The sequence below is a fragment of the Cherax quadricarinatus genome, chromosome 14 (genome assembly GCF_038502225.1).
Source record: "Cherax quadricarinatus isolate ZL_2023a chromosome 14, ASM3850222v1, whole genome shotgun sequence".
Lineage (NCBI taxonomy): Eukaryota > Metazoa > Arthropoda > Malacostraca > Decapoda > Parastacidae > Cherax > Cherax quadricarinatus.
The window spans coordinates 50,404,648-50,424,270 of record NC_091305.1 but is presented as its reverse complement, the minus strand read 5'-3'; the positions used below and the strand labels follow the sequence as shown (position 1 = coordinate 50,424,270).

General features: G+C 38.6%; 1 protein-coding gene across 12 annotated transcripts in view; it reads left to right on the top strand.

The window, feature by feature from the left end:
- Positions 1–19,623, top strand: part of LOC128698394 (adenylate cyclase type 1) — a 1,819,232-nt gene that overhangs the window by 912,287 nt on the left and 887,322 nt on the right. For 11 of the 12 annotated variants that reach the window (XM_070085006.1, XM_070085009.1, XM_070085008.1 and 8 more), the window contains one exon: positions 18,135–18,293. The exons of the other annotated variant lie outside the window; for it this stretch is intronic. In XM_070085006.1, the coding sequence (XP_069941107.1) occupies positions 18,135–18,293 (159 nt within the window). The remainder of the gene's footprint in view (positions 1–18,134; positions 18,294–19,623) is intronic. 12 annotated transcript variants of the gene reach the window in all.

Here is a 19,623-nt window from a genome sequence, read left to right as displayed (position 1 = left end):
ATAACTATAGTTTTACATACAGAAAACAATGAGAAATGAATATAAATGACTAATGAAATGGATAGATGTACATTTAACTTCACTTTTACCTTTATTCAAGATTCTTGTTGGTGTATGGAAGATGGCGAGGAAGGGAGAGGGAGGAGGAGAGGTTATTGTTTGGAAGGGTCCTCTTCAAGGAGGGCTCCTTGATGTGGCAAAGAGGCTCTTGGTCTCAGGAATCAAATCCTTTGGTCTCCTTCCTTAGACTGAGTCTAAGTACCCCCCAATCCTCCCTTCCCTATCTCTTCCTCACCATAACCCCCTTTTTTTTCCTTCCCTCCCCTCTCCCAACCCTCCCCTTTTTCCCCATCCTATTTGTAGCCTCTGGGGTCCTCCCCTCTGGCATTATGGTTTCTAGGTGGGGGTGGCGTGCTGTGATTCATCCCCCTCCATGAGGTCCCTTGGGGGTGGTGTAGTTTGCCGTGGAATCTGAATTGTCTGAGGATGCCTTGCTCCCTTCCCGGATTTCCAGGTTTTGGGCGGGGTGCCCTTTAGATGATGGGTGTTGGATGCATGACATCATTTATTTACTCTTGAATATCGGCAAAAATCGAACATTTCCGCTACTTTGAGTTCAATTTTAAGCTATTTTCATTACTAAAACCAGTTAAAATTATCTCTATTACTGTAATATATCTTCCATAATATCAAATGAAACCAAGAAATCGTGAATGCAGCTGTGAAAAACCATATGAAAATGCACTGCAAAGCCGCTGTTTTAATCCAAAAACACAGTAGCATTTTTTTCTCATGCACTGCATGCTCCAGGATTTGTTTTATATGGTGCACACTTACCACATAGATGCAGTCTCTCATATCTAGGCCCAAATTTACCACTCACAACTTATCTGAGTGAGCTGAGCTCATGGCATAGAACTACAGCTTGGACCCAGGCTTCAAAGCCATAGAACTATGGGACGGGCCCTCAAAGGGTTAAATGACTTTTATGTTGATTTTCCTGTTACATTGATCTGGGCTAAGATAGCTCACTAATACCCAAAAAATGTCTTTGGAAATACATTTGTGAGAAATCCATCTCAGCCTCTGAAACTTATCCTGCCTTTATTTCACACAATAGGTAAAGCTAAATCACTAGTATACAAAAATAACTATATGTATTCAGTGGAGAAGAAACCTTCCTCTGTAAGCCATGTGTGTTGTAAGAGGCGACTAAAATGCTGGGAGCAAGGTGGCCAGTAACTTCTCTATAAATTACTAAAAGTGTAAAGAAAACTTTTGTTTCTTCTTTTTCAGGTCACCCTGCCTTGGTGGGAGATGGCCGGTGTGTTACAAAAAAAAAACAGTATTTATAGAATGTACATAAGACAGTTAATCTGACCCAGCCCCTCACATTAACAAAAAAGAATATACTACAAGTTTATAGCATAGGACTCTGGCACTCTACAAACATGGGTACCAGTCACATGGTAACCCATCTGAAAGCAATTACTCCATGTTTCCTTCTTGGGTTAACCCAGTAGCAACCTTGGGGCACTATTGTTAGAATATCAAACTTTGTTATATGTCTTATCTCCTGGGCAACTCACATTCCCAGAAGAATAGCTGCTTCTCCCAGCCTGGCTTCCACAAGAGTGAGGTCAAGTGAACTGCTTTCAGAAACACAAATGTGGACCAAAGAAAATCACCATGTATAATAATTCTCAACTAATGCATTAATACATCCTCTAGTTTTTCTCCCATAACACTGTAACTCCTTTAACATAATATTACACCCTTAAAATACTGCTGCTACAATATAATTATTAAAGCAAATTATTTGTCTTCTGTTCTTATGCCAGAATCAAGCCAACTGTGTTCCCAACAGTTCAATATAACTGGGTATACCTGGAGTATACAGCCTCTCCTCACTTAACGATGGAGTTCCGTTCCTAAGACCTCATTGGTAAGCGAATTCGCTGCTAAGTGTGGAACATATTTTAATGGTAGTGAGTTTGTGTCAACCATCTCTGATATTGTTTTAATATCAACTTTGCACCATTTATAACATTTCTGGTATGTATATCTTTAAATGTTTATACAGTAATGTACTGTATATTGTAATAAACAGAGTAGAGGAAATCAGCTCTAATATACATTATTTTGGTATGCATACTGGTCAGAGAGCCTGTTGTAAGTCCAAGACGTTGGTAAACTAGTGAGGAGAGGCTGTAACTGGAGAGTGTTCTGACTGTCAATGCCTCCACATTCCAATCCATGACCAGGCCTCGCGGATACTCCATTGTAATTGTATGGCTCGCAAATCTCTGAATGTGATATTGTCAGATTTCTCGGCCTACTGTTTGATCGCTGGTAGTCTTAGAAACCTCACATTACCTCCCTGAAAGCAGCTTGCCATAGCCAGCTGAACCTCCTTAACTCTTTGAGGGTCCGTCCCATAGTTCTGTGGCTTTGGAGTCTGGGTCTAAGCCATAGTTTTACGCCATAAGCGCGGCTCACTCAGATAAGCTGTGTGTGGTACATTTGGGCCTAGATATGAGAGAATGCATCTGCCATAAGTGTGCACCATATAAAACCAATTCTGCAGCACGCAGTGCATAATGAGAAAAAACTGAGACCGAGTTTTTGGATTAAAACCGATTTTGCGGTGTATTTTTGTATGCTTTTTACTGTTGTTTTCACAGTTTCTTGGTCTCTCTTGATAGAATGGAAGATATATTAGAGAAATAGATTTGATTTTGATTGGTTTTATAACTAAAAATCTCTTAAAACTGAGCTCAAAGTAGTGGAAATGTTCGATTGTTGCCAATGTTCAAGAGTAAATAAATGACGCCATGTGTCCAATACACGTCAGCTGGTGGGTCTGATGTGCATTTACCAATGCGCTGATATTATTTATACAATTATTACAATATTGCATAACAGTAAATCTTCTATTTTTTGGTGTGAATAAAAATTCATTATGTGAATAAAAAATTAAAATGGAATTCATTTGAAAAGTCTGGAAACGTAACTAATAAACGGAAAAAATGTTATTTTAGTGCCAGGAATGCCTGCATTGTTTATTCTGGATCCTATTTTGAAACTGGAATAATTTGAACTTGTGTGAAATTGGCTAAATTACCAAATTCCAATCACTTTATTGGACTGTTGACATAGTTGATTGGGTGATTTCTTGTGCTCAGTTGATAAAATAGAAGTAATACTAGGGAAATAGCTAAAAATTTGGTCGACTGGAATAATGTGATAGGCCTAAAATGGGAGTCATAGTGGGCAAAATCGCCAGTGCATAAATATCGCTGGCACAGCAAAATTCGCGAGAGCATAATTTCATCAGTTTTCCATCAAATTTTATTATTTTTATTACCTTCAGAAAATGATTCTCTACCATTTCATCCGAAAAAATAACAATTTATTTTTTTAACCCTTTGAGGGTTTTCGTCGTACTAGTACGTCTTACGCGTAGGGGTTTTTGACGTACTAGTACTCATAAATTCTAGCGACCTCAAATCTAGTGGGAGAAAGCTGGTAGGCCTTCATATGAAAGAATGGGTCTATGTGGTCAGTGTGCACAGTCTAAAAAAAATCCTGCAGCAAACGGTGCATAATGAGAAAAAAAAAACTTTTTCCATTTTTTTTTAATAAATCAGCGACTTTGCAGTGTATTTTCGTATAGTATTTATTGTTGTATTCTAGTTTTCTTGGTCTCATTTTATAGAATGGAAGACATATTACTGAAATTGAGATGATTTTGACTGGTTTTACAATGAAAGGTGCCTTGAAATTGAGCTCAAAGTAGCAGAAATGTTCGATTTTTACCAAACTTCAAAAGTAAACAAATCGTGCCAAGCGTGCAATACACGTCAACTGGTGAGTCTAATATTCTTTCACAAGTGCACCAATAATATTTATACCATTTTTTACACTAATGCAGTAGTCTGCATAACAGTAAATCTTATATTTTTTGTGAGAATAAAAATTCAAAGTGGAAAGCAAAAGAATATAAGAGGGGCCTTGAGACGTGACTAATGACTAGAGGAAATGTCATTTTAGTGCCAGGAATGTCTTTCTTGTTTATTCTGGACCCTATTCCGAAATTGGCATCTTTTGAAATTTGTGTGAAATTGGCAAAATTGCTAAATTCTGACCACTGTACTGGATAGTTGAATTTATAAATGGGTGGTTTCTTGCACCCATTCGATAGAAAAAATGGAGTTCTAGCGAAATATTCATGTTTTTTGTCGACTAGTACAGTGAAATTGGCCGAAAATGGGGCTCAAAGTGGGCAAAATCGCCGATCCGTAAACATCGCCGAGACCGCTAACTTTGCGAGAGCATAATTCCGTAAGTTTTCTATCAAATTTCAAACTTTTGGTGTCGTTATGATCGGGAAAAGATTCTCTATCTTTTCATAAGAGAAAATAATTTTTTTTTTTTTTTAAATTTGGCCGACCCTGAGAACGAGTTTCGGAGAGGGCCTGTCGACCCTCAAAGGGTTAATTCTTGGACCCTGTGGACAAGTTTCAGATTGGGGGTCTGGACCCTGAAAGGGTTAATTAAAACCTTTGCTCATCTTTCATGGGGGGGGGGACAGATCATTGAACCCTCCTTTGACTGCATTCTAGTATGTAAGTTTATTCAGGTTAACACAAATATAGTTACATAGATTATCATATTTAGCAGCGTGTGTGTAAAGAACCTAGGATAACTAAAAAAAAGTCAGACAGTGATTTATTTCCATTGGGGTCCTTTTTACCTTATTGTTATAATATAAATGCGATAATATCTTATTATTATAAAATAAAGGAGATATACTAGGAATAAGGGAAGATTACATGTATTAGCTAAAAAAAAAATAAATCATTCTGCTCCCTTTCTGTTGCTACATTCATCAGACACCTTTTGACTCTCTTCTTGAACTGGTTCATGCTATGACTGGCTCTGACATATGCAGGCAGTCTGTTACATTCCCTTATGGCTGTACAATAAAAGGTGTTTGAAGCATGGCCACTGACTGTGGGTACTACAAAGTTGTGCTCTCTTCCACTAGTACTATGATTGCTCTGGTTCCCAGCCCTGACAAAATTGGCAATAAGATATTGCCAATTTTGTCAGGGTTGGTTGGTGCAATTATTTAATAAATGTATGGAAGAAGGTAAGGTACCTAGGGATTGGCAGAGAGCATGCATAGTTCCTCTGTATAAAGGCAAAGGGGACAAAAGAGAGTGCAAAAATTATAGGGGAATAAGTCTGTTGAGTATACCTGGTAAAGTGTATGGTAGAGTTATTGCTGAAAGAATTAAGAGTAAGACGGAGAATAGGATAGCAGATGAACAAGGAGGCTTTAGGAAAGCTAGGGGGTGTGTGGACCAGGTGTTTACAGTGAAACACATAAGTGAACAGTATTTAGATAAGGCTAAAGAGGTCTTTGTGGCATTTATGGATTTGGAAAAGGCGTATGACAGGGTGGATAGGGGGGCAATGTGGCAGATGTTGCAGGTGTATGGTGTAGGAGGTAGGTTACTGAAAGCAGTGAAGAGTTTTAACGAGGATAGTGAGGCTCAAGTTAGAGTATGTAGGAAAGAGGGAAATTATTTCCCAGTAAAAGTAGGCCTTAGACAAAGATGTGTGATGTCACCGTGGTTGTTTAATATATTTATAGATGGGGTTGTAAGAGAAGTAAATGCGAGGGTCTTGGCAAGAGGCGTGGAGTTAAAAGATGAAGAATCACACATAAAGTGGGAGTTGTCACAGTTGCTCTTTGCTGATGACACTGTGCTCTTGGGAGATTCTGAAGAGAAGTTGCAGAGATTGGTGGATGAATTTGGTAGGGTATGCAAAAGAAGAAAATTAAAAGTGAATACAGGAAAGAGTAAGGTTATGAGGATAACAAAAAGATTAGGTGATGAAAGATTGGATATCAGATTGGAGGGAGAGAGTATGGAGGAGGTGAATGTATTCAGATATTTGGGAGTGGACGTGTCAGCGGATGGGTCTATGAAAGATGAGGTGAATCATAGAATTGATGAGGGGAAAAGGGTGAGTGGTGCACTTAGGAGTCTGTGGAGACAAAGAACTTTGTCCTTGATAATTTAGACACATGTGCAACTCTTGGGTATCTTTATTGAGGAAACGTTTCGCCACACAGTGGCTTCATCAGTCCATACAAAGGAGAATCTTGAAGAACAGGAGAAGAATGAGGTAATCAGTCCCTCAACCTTGAGTCGATGTGGCAGTCCATCAATCTTGAATAGATTGAATAGATTTAAAAAGATTGATGGACTGACCACATCGACTCAAGGTTGAGGGACTGATTACCTCATTCTCCTCCCGTTCTTCAAGATTCTGCTTTGTATGGACTGATGAAGCCACTGTGTGGCGAAACGTTTCCTCAATAAAGATACCCAAGAGTTGCACATGTGTCTAAATTACCAACATGTCGGTTCTCTGAACCATTCATCTACAAACTTTGTCCTTGGAGGCAAAGAGGGGAATGTATGAGAGTATAGTTTTACCAATGCTCTTATATGGGTGTGAAGCATGGGTGATGAATGTTGCAGCGAGGAGAAGGCTGGAGGCAGTGGAGATGTCATGTCTGAGGGCAATGTGTGGTGTGAATATAATGCAGAGAATTCGTAGTTTGGAAGTTAGGAGGAGGTGCAGGATTGCCAAAACTGTTGTCCAGAGGGCTGAGGAAGGGTTGTTGAGGTGGTTCGGATATGTAGAGAGAATGGAGCGAAACAGAATGACTTCAAGAGTGTATCAGTCTGTAGTGGAAGGAAGGCGGGGTAGGGGTCGGCCTAGGAAAGGTTGGAGGGAGGGGGTAAAGGAGGTTTTGTGTGCGAGGGGCTTGGACTTCCAGCAGGCATGCGTGAGCGTGTTTGATAGGAGTGAATGGAGACAAATGGTTTTTAATACTTGACGTGCTGTTGGAGTGTGAGCAAAGTAACATTTATGAAGGGGTTCAGGGAAACCAGGAGGCTGGACTTGAGTCCTGGAGATGGGAAGTACAGTGCCTTGCAGTTTAAAAACTGTAGTGTAAAGCACCCTTCTGGCAAGACAGTGATGGAGCAAATGATGGTGAAAGTTTTTCTTTTTCGGGCCACCCTGCCTTGGTGGGAATCGGCCAGTGTGATAATAAAAAAAAAAAAAGATATTCTGGACATTGTTTGTGAACAATTTTATAAACTTGATTTAACTTCAGTTGTTTTACTCTGTCTTCAATATTCAGCATATCCAATTGTTGTAATTCATTCTGCCCTACATGTTCTCTTGAACCCAGGTCCAGGATGAATCTTACCATTTTGTTCTGGGTGATTTGCAGTTTATCTTTCAGTTTTTTTGTCAAGGCAGAGTACCATGAAGAGCAAGCATAGTCCATATGACATTGTATAAAGGCTAGACATAGGGTCCTGCGAGCTTCAGTAGGTAGACACTGTGCTTGTCTGTAGAGGAACTTGAATCTGGCATTCGCAATCTTTACTACACTGTTCCCTATCAGTTCTCCTGACATGCATGGGTCAAAGGAGATTCCCAGATGTTTTAGTGAGGAAACTGAAGTGATGGGTTCCCTATTGCACAGGACATTAAAATTATTTACCCTTCTCAGTTTATGATTCATGCCAAAGAGTATGGCTTCAGTTTTCCTAAGGTGTAACGATAGTTTATTGTCTACTTCAGTTCCTGTGTTAATACATTAGCTATATCTTGTGGGTCTTTACCTGACTCTAACAGAGCACTGTCATCTGCATACAGTAGGAGTTTGCACTTAACACTGATGGACATGTCATTAACCCTGAAACTGTCCAAGCAGATCTACGTTCACATGCGTAGTGCTCCAAAAGTAGATCTACGTTTTTTACATATTTTCAAATATAACAAAAAAAAAGTAGATCAAAGTTTTTTTACATGTTTTCAAATGTAAAAGAAAAAAAGAAGATTACTTTTTTTACATACTTTCAAATGTTGAAAAAACGTAGATCTACGTTTGGACAGTTTAAGGGTTAACATAACAAAGGAATAATAAGGGACCCAGAATACTACCTTGGGAAACTCTGCATGCTATCTACAGGGGTTCTCATTCTGTTTTGTTGATTTTGACAATTTGTTTCTTATTGCTAAGGTAGAACTTAAACCAGTCTACAGAACCTATGCTGACAGCTTGAAGTTTCTTACATAATATATTGTGGTTAACAGTATTAAAGGCTTTTTGCAAGTGTAAGGTTACCATTCCTATGAGGTTCCCGATCGACATTTCAGTTCTCATGTAATCCATCAGATTAATTACGGATGTGTCGGCCGGGTAAGATCTAAAACCTGATTGATAACTATGGAGAATGTTGTTGTCATTTAAGGTACTTATCTACTTGACAGTACACCGCCCTCTCAAGAATTTTGGATATTACACTGAGTATATTAACATGCCTATAGTTACTTACATCAGACCTACTATTTTTCTTGAAGATAGGAGTAACTCTGGTCTCCTTGAACCCCTTCGGTACGGTATTAGTGGTGATGGACAAATTGATCATGTGAGCAGTAGGGATTGACAGTTCAGAGGCACCATCTTTCAGGAACTTAGACGGGATGTTATCCGGGCCAGTGCTCTTATTTGGGTTTAACCTGCTTAGTTCTTTTTGAACAAAGTCATGAGATACACTTACTAGTTGACAACTGTTTGGGGTTACCCCTTCATTGGTATAGTATGTTTTAAACTTATCAGAGTCTGTGTTAAAGGTATTTGATGCAGCTGGTAGTTTACTTACTAGTGTTGATGCAATAGATGTGTAGTAGGAATTAAAACAGTTTGCCACTTTAGTTGTTTTGTGGCATACCTCGTTATCGATATTTAGTACTACTATGTTAGATCTATCTACTAGTTTATGGCTATACCCCTACTGTTTTAGTTGTTGCCAGAGCTTTCTGGTGTTATTCTTGTACTCTTCAATTTTTGAGCAATAGTGCCTTGCCTTTGCTCCTTTTATAAGTCTCTGCACTCTGTTCCTCACCCTTTGGAATTCATTTAGTGCTGTAATATCCTGTCTATGTGCCCTAAATCTTTTTTAGCAACTGGTCTCTGAATTTCATGTTATCTAATATCTCAATAGTCATCCAGGGTTCAGTTCTCCATTTAATCCTAACCTCTTTAACTGGTGCAGTATTATCAAGGATGGCAGTGAACATTGTTTTGAATTTTTCCCAGGCATCATTTATGTATGTGCATCTTGTTATCACTGTCCAATCATTATTGAGTAGCATATTTACCAGTGTTTGTTTACTGTAGTTTCTAGTTGACCTCATTTTTATTGTCCTGTTTAGGCCTATCCTTTCCCCTAGTGATTTTTCCTGGTGCAGTAAATGATGAAATGATCACTAAGACCTGTGGTAATGACGCTTGACAGACTAATGTTCTCAGAGCGGTTACAAAGTATGTGGTCAGTTAGGGTGGCTGAAAACTATGTGATCTGGGTTAGTGTATTAATTAGTTGAGTTTAACTATTTAAACCTAGAATTTGTTTATACCTTTTGCACTGCATTGCCCATTATTTTGTTGCTGAAAGCAGATATTGAAGTCTCCCAGTATATTGGCTCACAATTGTTCTCAAGTCCAGACAAGACTCTGGAAAAGTCTTCTAAGAACTAGTCTTGGGTGGGAGGGCAGTAAGATGGGTTTTGTCTATGAGAGAATACATCTATGTGGTATGTGTGCACCACATAAAACAAATCCTGCAGCACACAGTGCAAAATGAGAGAAAAAAACCAGACCATAATTTTCGATTAAAACAGCAACTTTGCAGTGTTTTTTGTATGTTTTTTATGGTTGTATTTGCGATTTCTTGGTCTCATTTGATAGAATGGAAGGTATATTATAGAAATAGAGATGATTTTGATTGGTTTTACTATTGGAAATGGCTTGAAATTGAGCTCAAAGTAGTGAAAATGTTTAATTTTTGTTGATGTTCAAGAGTAAACAAATGACCTCACACGTCTAATACATGCCAGCTGGTGAGTCTAATATACATTCACAAATGTGGTGATATTATTTATACAATTATTACAATATTGCATAACAGTAAATCTTCTATTTATTGGTTTGAATAAAAATTCATTATGTGAAGAAAAAATCAAAATAGAATTCATTTGTAAAGCCAGAAAACGTAACTAATGAACAGAGGAAATGTTAGTTTAGTGCCAGGAATGCCTGCATTGTTTATTCTGGACCCTATTTTGAAATTAGAATATTTTGAACTTTGCACTAAATTGGCCAAATTACCAATTTCCGATCACATTATTTTGTAGTTGAAACAGTTGATTTGGCGATTTCTTGTGCGCAATCGATAGAATAGAAGTAATACTACTGAAAAAACTAAGAATTTGGTCGACTGAAATAATGTAATTGGCCTAAAATGGGAGTCAAAGTCGGCAAAATTGCCGATGCGTAAATATCGCTGACTCATCAAAATTTGCGAGAGCATAATTTCATCAGTTTTCCACCAAATTTCATACTTTTTGTTTTATTACCTTCAGAAAAAGATTCTCTACCATTTCATAAGAAAAAATAACAAAATTATTTTTTGAAAATTCTTGAATACTGGTGCACACTTTGAAATTTGGCCTCTGGACCCTAAAAGGGTTAAACCAAATTAGGGTTTCTGGCCTTCTTGTCATCAATAATGAGGTTGGGAGACAACACTCTCTCATCTTCACATTGGGCACATTTGTCTAACTCGCGTATTTCATGGAGAGGCATCCTGTTCCACTTAGTGAGAACTGTTTAGCTCCTGTTTCAATTTCTCATATTCTATTGGACTGACCTGTCCATCAACGAGCACGCAGAATTTTCCTCTAACGTCATCACTGCTCTAACACCCTTACTTTATTTTCAGTCCTTGCTGACAGACTCATCTTTGACACTGACTTCCTCTTCGACTTTTGTCAGCAACTAATTTATTACACAAACTTTGATTATCCTTCCTTTAGCATTCCTCACAGCCACTCCTAACTTTACCTGCATCAATTTCTTACCAGCAGCGCTGTATGACCCTAGTAGGTTTAGTGCTTCCTTTTGATTATAATAATAACCGCAGTGGACCAGGGCCTGATCAACCAGGCTGTTACTGCTGGCTGCATGCAAACCGATGTATGAGCCACAGCCCAGCTGGTCAGGTACTAACTTTTAGGTGCCTGTCCAGCTCTCTCTTGAAGACAACAAGGGGTCTGTTGGTAATCCCCATTATGTGTGCTGGGATGCAGTTGAACTGTCTTGGGCCCCTGACACTTATTGTTATTGTGTCTCCTCGTGTACTCATGGAGCCCCTGCTTTTCACTGGGAGGATGATGCACCACCTGCTGAGTCTTTTGCTTTTGTAGGGAGTGATTTTCATGCATAGATTTGGGAGTAGTCCCTCTAGGATTTTCCAAGTGTATATTATATGTATCTTTCTCACCTGCATTCCAAGGAGTACAGGTCAAGGGACTTAAGTTGTTACCATTAATTAAAGTGCTTTATTGTATTTATACATGCAGTAAAAGTTCTCTGTATAATCTTCAGGTCTGCAGTTTTGCCTGCTTCAATTTGAAAAGAATCATCATTTGCTTGGCATCCATAGTTTTGAAGGTTCTCATATCCATCCTATCATTTTCCTAGCAGATGTTGTAGAGACTCTGTTGGGATTTTTGAAAGTGAGATTCTCTGACGTTACCACTCCTAAGTCTTTTACATTAGTTTTTTTCTCAATTGTGTGGCTGGAATTTGCTTTATATTCCAATCCAATTTTTATTTCCTCGAATTTTCCATAGTGGAGTAATTGAAATTTGTACTCATTGAACTTCATATTGTTTTCTGAGGCCCATTTAAAGACTTTGTTAATGTCTGCTTGGAGATTCGCAGTGTCGTCAATGGATGACACTGTCATGGAAATTTAGGTATCATCAGCAAAGGAGGACAAGGTACTGTGGTTTATATCTGTCTGTGTCAGACTTGAGTATGAGGAAAAGGATGGGAGTGAGTACTGTACCTGCTACATAGGTATTTACCCTTGTTGGGTTCCATAACACTCTTATTAACCCCTATTACTACTACATTCATGGAGGAAGCACTATACCCTCAATCAGTCTTGCAACACATAAGGAATGGAAAGCATTCAGATTAGTTCCATGAAAGGGGAGGCAGGTCCAATTTTTTGGATCAAAAGCCCCCTTACCACCATCAAGGCACCTCCCTCGAGGAGGGGGTTCTTGATCCAAGGCATTGGACCTCCCTTCCCCTTCTTTGGATTGAATATGAATTCCTTCCTTTTGCCCTGGTGTAATATGACCCTTATGCATTTAGAAAAAAAATTTGTTGTGAGGAAAGCCATTGAGTCAGAAAAATATTGAATCAGTAAATTTAATTAAATTTATTCATTTGTTGTCCTTTACTAAAAACATTTGATAATTGAAATTCATGAATTTGTAGGGATGACTGCATGCACAGTACAGTATGAAAATAAAATGGCACAATACCATGATTGGAACAATACACAAATAACTTGCCCCTGTCCCCATCACCCTTTCATATACAGGAGTGCCCTGCTGTACAACACTTCACTTTACGGTGTTTTGCTAATACAGCGGTTTTCAATTATACCCATTCTTCATTTATTCACACTTCCAACTGTAAATATATTCACCATTCACTATATGCTAAGGATGAAAATATTTTAGGGTAAGTAACATGTGTACTGTATATGCATTTTTTAGGCCTAGCTCTATTGCTTACTTAATACATGATAATGTAAACATTTTATCAGGCTTTTATATGCATTTGAAACTGAGAAAATGATGTTTCACCTTACAGCAGTAGCCGGGAACCTAACCTACTCTATAAGCAGGGCCCTTCTGTATATACTGGCTCTCTTCCCTTTGTGCTTGCGTAACTAGTTAATGGTCCAAGTCGGACCAAAATATCGTCATAAGTTTCTTTCTCCTATGAGTGGGTTATTTGTGTATAGTATGAGGTTTGCAATTACGGTAGTTAGTTCTTTTATTGTTACTGTATTCATTAGAGAGCATCACTTGAGTGTCACATTCAGTGGTGCCACTCTTCTACCTACCTGGAGGTTGTTGTGAGGGCCAATGACCCCATAGCCCAGTCCTTGACCAGGGCAAATGGCAGGGGCTCAACATGAAGCAACCTCTGGTGTGCTGTACTTATCTACTGTTATAACATGGGTATGACTGTGTTAGCTGTTCCCCCTAAGGTTGGCACTAGCAGAGCAACTCTTGGGTTATTGGTTGAATTCAGTGGCTTTAGTGCTATTGTTACTTCTCGATACATACTTAAAAAGCACTTATGATTCAATAATATAATAATTACTAATGCACTCTTAAATTATTACATCTCTTGGAGTGTGTGTGCAATCTTATTGAGGAATCTGTGAGTGTAATCTATGCACTACTCGGGGCACAAATTGCACTCATACTTATTGTAATGCATACTGTATTTTGATTTAATTTACAGTGAATGGTTGTTTTTATTTACTTTTAGATTTAGTATGAGACGTAAGTACATATATTTTTTAAGCTGTGTGATGTATTGTTGTTAGTTGTAAGAAATTTAAAAAGTATTAAGGTGTAATTTAAATAAAGATTATTTTCCTAAATAATATTAGTATTAGATTGGTGTGAGGATTCAGTAGATTTATATGCTTTAAACTGCAGTAGTTTGAGTAAGAGCAGCTGTAAAACTTGAAAGTAATCAGAATTTGCTTTATGTCGCTGAGGGAGCATTCTTCACAGGTATGTCTCGTGGAGGTGGTGGGAGAAGTGGATACTGAGAGAGGTGGAGAAAGTGCTAGAGGGAGAGATAGTATTTGCCATTTCTAATATGACATAGTATTTCATAAGTGTAATTGGACTGTTGAGATTTACTGATGCAGATGAGACATGGGTTTAGAAACCAAATCTAAGTTCATTAATGTTTTCTAATCTCTCACATGTCATGCCTATTGTGTGTATTTGATATTTAAATTTGCTTGATGCTTTATTTTTGTGAGAAACTATGTAAGAACAGGAGGAAATGAATTAAATATATATACATGTCCATACATACACATACATATACATTTATACATACATAGACATATACATACACATCTTCTTTTAACAAACCAGCTGAATCCCACCAAGGCAGGGTGGTCCAAAAGGAAAAACAAAAGTTTCTCTTCATAACTTCAGTAATACAGCCTCTCCTCACTTAGTGACGTACTCATTTACTGACGACTCAGACTTACGACGGGCTCTCTGACCCGTATGCTTACCTAAGTAATGTATATTAGAGCTGATTTCCTCCATTCTGTTTATTACAATATACAGTACACTGCTGTATAAGCATTTAAAATATGTCAGAAATGTTATAATTGGTGCAAAGGTGGCATTAAAACATTATCAGAAATGGCTGACACAAACCCACTGCCATTACAGTATGCTCCTCACTTAGCGACGAATTTGTTTACTGGCATGGTCTTAGGAACAGAACTCCATCGTTAAGTGAGGAGAGGCTGTATATACAGGAGAAGGGGTTACTAGCCCCTTGATCTAGGCATTTTAGTCACCTCTTACAACACACATGGCTTACAGAGGAAGAATTCTGTTCAACTTCCCCATGGAGATACGTACATTCACATATACAAATGCTACATATGCATACATATACTATATATATATATATACATAGACAGTGGTACCTCGGGATACAAACTTACTTGGTTCCAGAAGGCTGTTTGAGTGCTGATACCGAACGAATTTGTTTCCATAAGGAATGATGTAAATTAGATTAATCTGTTTCAGACCCCTAAAAATACACTTACAAAAGCACTTTCAAAAATGCACCTACATAATCGCAAAGTATGAAAGTGGAGTGGGTGGCTCCGAGCTGGCTCGGTTGTACAACAAACCCCAATCAACCATCGCTACTATCTTGGCCAACAGAAAGGCAATCAAGGAAGCTGTTGTTGCAAAAAGTGCAAGCATGCTTGCAAAACAGAGATCGCAAATACTCGAAGATGTGGAGAGACTGTTATTAGTGTGGATCAACGATAAACAATTATCAGGAGATAGTGTTTCACAGTCAGTCATATGTGAAAAGGCAAGGCAGTTGCGTGACGATGACACTGTGCTCTTGGGAGATTCTGAAGAGAAGTTGCAGAGATTGGTGGATGAATTTGGTAGGGTGTGCAAAAGAAGAAAATTAAAGGTGAATACAGGAAAGAGTAAGGTTATGAGGATAACAAAAAGATTAGGTGATGAAAGATTGAATATCAGATTGGAGGGAGAGAGTATGGAGGAGGTGAATGTATTCAGATATTTGGGAGTGGACGTGTCAGCGGATGGGTCTATGAAAGGTGAGGTGAATCATAGAATTGATGAGGGGAAAAGAGTGAGTGGTGCACTTAGGAGTCTGTGGAGACAAAGAACTTTGTCCTTGGAGGCAAAGAGGGGAATGTATGAGAGTATAGTTTTACCAACGCTCTTATATGGGTGTGAAGCATGGGTGATGAATGTTGCAGCGAGGAGAAGGCTGGAGGCAGTGGAGATGTCATGTCTGAGGGCAATGTGTGGTGTGAATATAATGCAGAGAATTCGTAGTTTGGAAGTTAGGAGGAGGTGCGGGATTACCAAAACTGTTGTCCAGAGGGCTGAGGAAGGGTTGTTGAGGTGGTTCGGACATGTAGAGAGAATGGAGCGAAACAGAATGACTTCAAGAGTGTATCAGTCTGTAGTGGAAGGAAGGCGGGGTAGGGGTCGGCCTAGGAAAGGTTGGAGAGAGGGGGTAAAGGAGGTTTTGTGTCCGAGGGGCTTGGACTTCCAGCAGGCATGCGTGAGCGTGTTTGATAGGAGTGAATGGAGACAAATGGTTTTTAATACTTGACGTGCTGTTGGAGTGTGAGCAAAGTAACATTTATGAAGGGGTTCAGGGAAACCGGCAGGCCGGACTTGAGTCCTGGAGATGGGAAGTACAGTGCCTGCACTCTGAAGGAGGGGTGTTAATGTTGCAGTTTAAAAACTGTAGTGTAAAGCACCCTTCTGGCAAGACAGTGATGGAGTGAATGATGGTGAAAGTTTTTCTTTTTCGGGCCACCCTGCCTTGGTGGAAATCGGCCAGTGTGATAATAAATAATAAAAAAAATAATAATAATAATGTTTATTTCTTTGTAAAGGTTACAATATGTAATTACAATTTTGATTTGCTAAGTACAAAGATAGCCACTATCATACCGAGGCATTTCGGGCAACTAGTCGTGATGTTAGTGAATTTAAGGCTAGCAAAGGTTGGTTTGAGAGATTTAAGAATTGTAGTGGCATACACAGTGTGATAAGGCATGGTGAGGCAGCCAGTTGTGACCAAAAAGCGGCTGAAAAATATGTGCAGGAATTCAAGGAGTACATAGACACGGAAAAATTAAAACCCCAACAACTGTTTAATTGTGATGAAACAGTCCTGTTTTGGAAGAAAATGCCAAACAGGACCTACATTACACAGGAGGAAAAAGCACTCCCAGGACACAAGCCGATGAAAGACAGGCTAACTCTAATATTTTGTAGTAATGCTAGTAGTGATTGCAAAGTGAAGCCTTTACTCATGTATCACTCTGAAACTCCCAGAGTGTTCAAGAAAAACAGTGTCGTCAAGGCTAATTTATGTGTGATGTGGAAGGCAAACAGTAAGGCATGGGTCACTAGGGACATTTTCCATGATTGGTTCTATCATGTGTTTGGCTCCACTGTGAAAAAATACCTCCTGGAAAATAAATTGGGCCTCAAGTGCCTCCTGGTATTAGACAGTGCTCCTGCTCATCCTCCAGACTTGCCAGAGTGAATTGCAGGGGAGTTGAGCTTCATCAAAGTGAAGTTTTTGCCTCCTAATACCACTCCTTTTCTCCAGCCCATGGACCAGCAGGTCATTTCAAATTTCAAAAAACTGTACACCAAAGCAGTGTTTCAAAAGTGCTTTGAAGTGACCTCAGACACTGAATTGACCTTAAGAGAGTTTTGGAAAGATCACTTTAATATCCTCAGTTGCATAAACCTTATAGGTCAGGCTTGGGAGGGAGTGACTTGCAGGACTTTGAATGCTGCTTGGAGGAAATTGTGGCCACAATGTGTACAAGAGAGGGATTTCTAAGGGTTTGGGGCTAACCCTGAGGAGCCTATGCCAGTTGTGGAAGCTTTTGTGTCATTGGGGTTGGAGGTTAGTGGGGAGGATGTGGAAGAGTTGGAGGACGACGATGAAGAACTAACCACTGATGAGCTACAAGAGCTTCTGCAACAGCAAGAGACTACAACTGAGGAAATTGCTTCAGAGGAAGGGGGAGAGAGATGGAGGAAGTTGCCTTCTTCAATGATTAAGGACATTTGTACAATGTGGACAAAGGTGTAAGCCTTTATGGAAGAACATCACCCTGACACAGCTATTGCAAGCCGTGCTGGTGATTTTACAATGACAGCGTTGTGGCCCATTTTAAGAAAATCTTAAAGGAACGCCAGATACAGAGCTCTGTGGACAGATTTTCGGTGCAACAGAGGTCCAGTGACTGTCAAGTTGTTCCCAGTGGCATTACAAAAAGAATGGAAGTAACCCTGGGAAAGGACTTGGTACCTAAAGTCCTTATGGAAGGGGATTCCCCTTCCAAACAATAATACACCTTCATCATCTCTCCTCCTCCCATCTCATCACTCATCAATAAATCTTCAATAAAGGTAAATGTCATTTATTCTTCATTAAGTATTTATTCTGCATGTATTATTTATTCTTCATGTATCATTGTTTTCTATGTCGGAAATTGTATATTTCATGTGAAAAATTTTTTTTTTAATACTTTTGGGTGTCTGGAATGGATTACTTGTAATAGGATTTCCATTATTTCTTATGGGGAAAATTAATTCAGCTAACGATAAAATTGGTTAAGGACAAGATCTTTGGAATGGATTAAAATCGTTACCCGAGGGTCCACTGTACATACATTGACAGGTTCTTGATAATGTGAGAAATCATGACAGTGCTTGGAATTTCACTATTTTTTCACAATGGTTGTTTTGCATACCCACATACCTTCATAGTAGGGTAGCTGATGTTTACTGATGCATTATTACAGGTCAGTAGTTGATGCAACTGATGTACAGCTAAACATGAGGGTGGGGATCCACACAGGTCGTGTTCTGTGTGGCGTTCTGGGTCTTCGTAAGTGGCAGTATGATGTCTGGTCTAATGATGTCACTCTTGCCAACATGATGGAAGCTGGAGGCGAACCTGGGTGAGTTTATTACTTTAAAATTACTTCCATATATGTTTGCTACAATAAATCTATAGAATCTCTATGGTTGGTTAAATTTTTCAAATGTTCAAGTAAATCTTTATTTTATCAGAAGCTGTGTATTAGAATGCAACAAAGATCTCCAAATAGAAATTAGAATGAATTTATATAGTAGTGAAATTTTAATTCTGTAATATGTATCTTACAGCTCTTGAAGTACAGCTACAATAATTTTAACAATTACTGAGTTTCATTATTCTAGAAAAATTTAGTGATTTTAAAAGTTTGTTTACATCAGTTCCATATATAGAAAGTTTAATATCTTTAAAAAATATATAAATTGAATATTGATTGGGTCTTAATACATGATATTGATATATTATTTTAGCAGTAGTCATAGTAATAATGGCAATAATAAATTACAAGATATTATGAATTATCTTGCACTTTCGAGAAAAAGGAAGTGCCAGATTTTCAACAACACTGGACGACGATCATGTCCTCTTACTGTGTTGCCTCTTTGCTTTGAACATTTCTTTTCTCATCCTATCTAAGTGCTGAACTGAACATTACTGCTGGATAATGTTGCAAGTTGAATAACTGAGTGCTGGATAAGTCACTACTGTAATAATAATAATAATATTATTACAGTAGGGCCCCACTTATACGTCTGGTTAGGCTCCATGCTACTGCCGGAAAGCGAACATTGCCAGAAAGCTGAACGCCATTTCTTTCCACTTATAAATGTCAAATAATAAGTTTACACTTACATATATTAAGTTAGCAATAGAACAGGTCATTAAAAAACAATAAAAAGTAAAATACACACACTGTACACCCATTACTTACCTCAAAATATTTGTAGTCTTAATGTAGAGTAAGAAGTGAGTAGTATTTATTGCAAGAAGTTAGGTGTGGTAGGTATGGTAGCCAGCCAGACCACCCCACCCCACCCCACCACACCTAATATACTTCGACATTTAACCCTTTCAGGGTTTCGGACGTACTAGTACAGCTTACGCACCAGTGTCCATGACGTACTAGTACACATAAATTCTAGCGCCTTCAAATCTAGTGAGAGAAAGCTGGTAGGCCTATATATGAAAGAATGGGTCTATGTGGTCAGTGTGCACAGTATAAAAAACATCCTGCAGCACACAGTGCGTAATGAGAAAAAAACTTTGACCGTGTTTTTGGATTAAAACAGAGACTTTGCACTATATTTTCGTATGGTATTTATTGTTGTATTCTAGTTTTCCTGGTCTCATTGTATAGAATGGAAGACATATTACAGAAATTGAGATGATTTTGACTGGTTTTGCAATGAAAA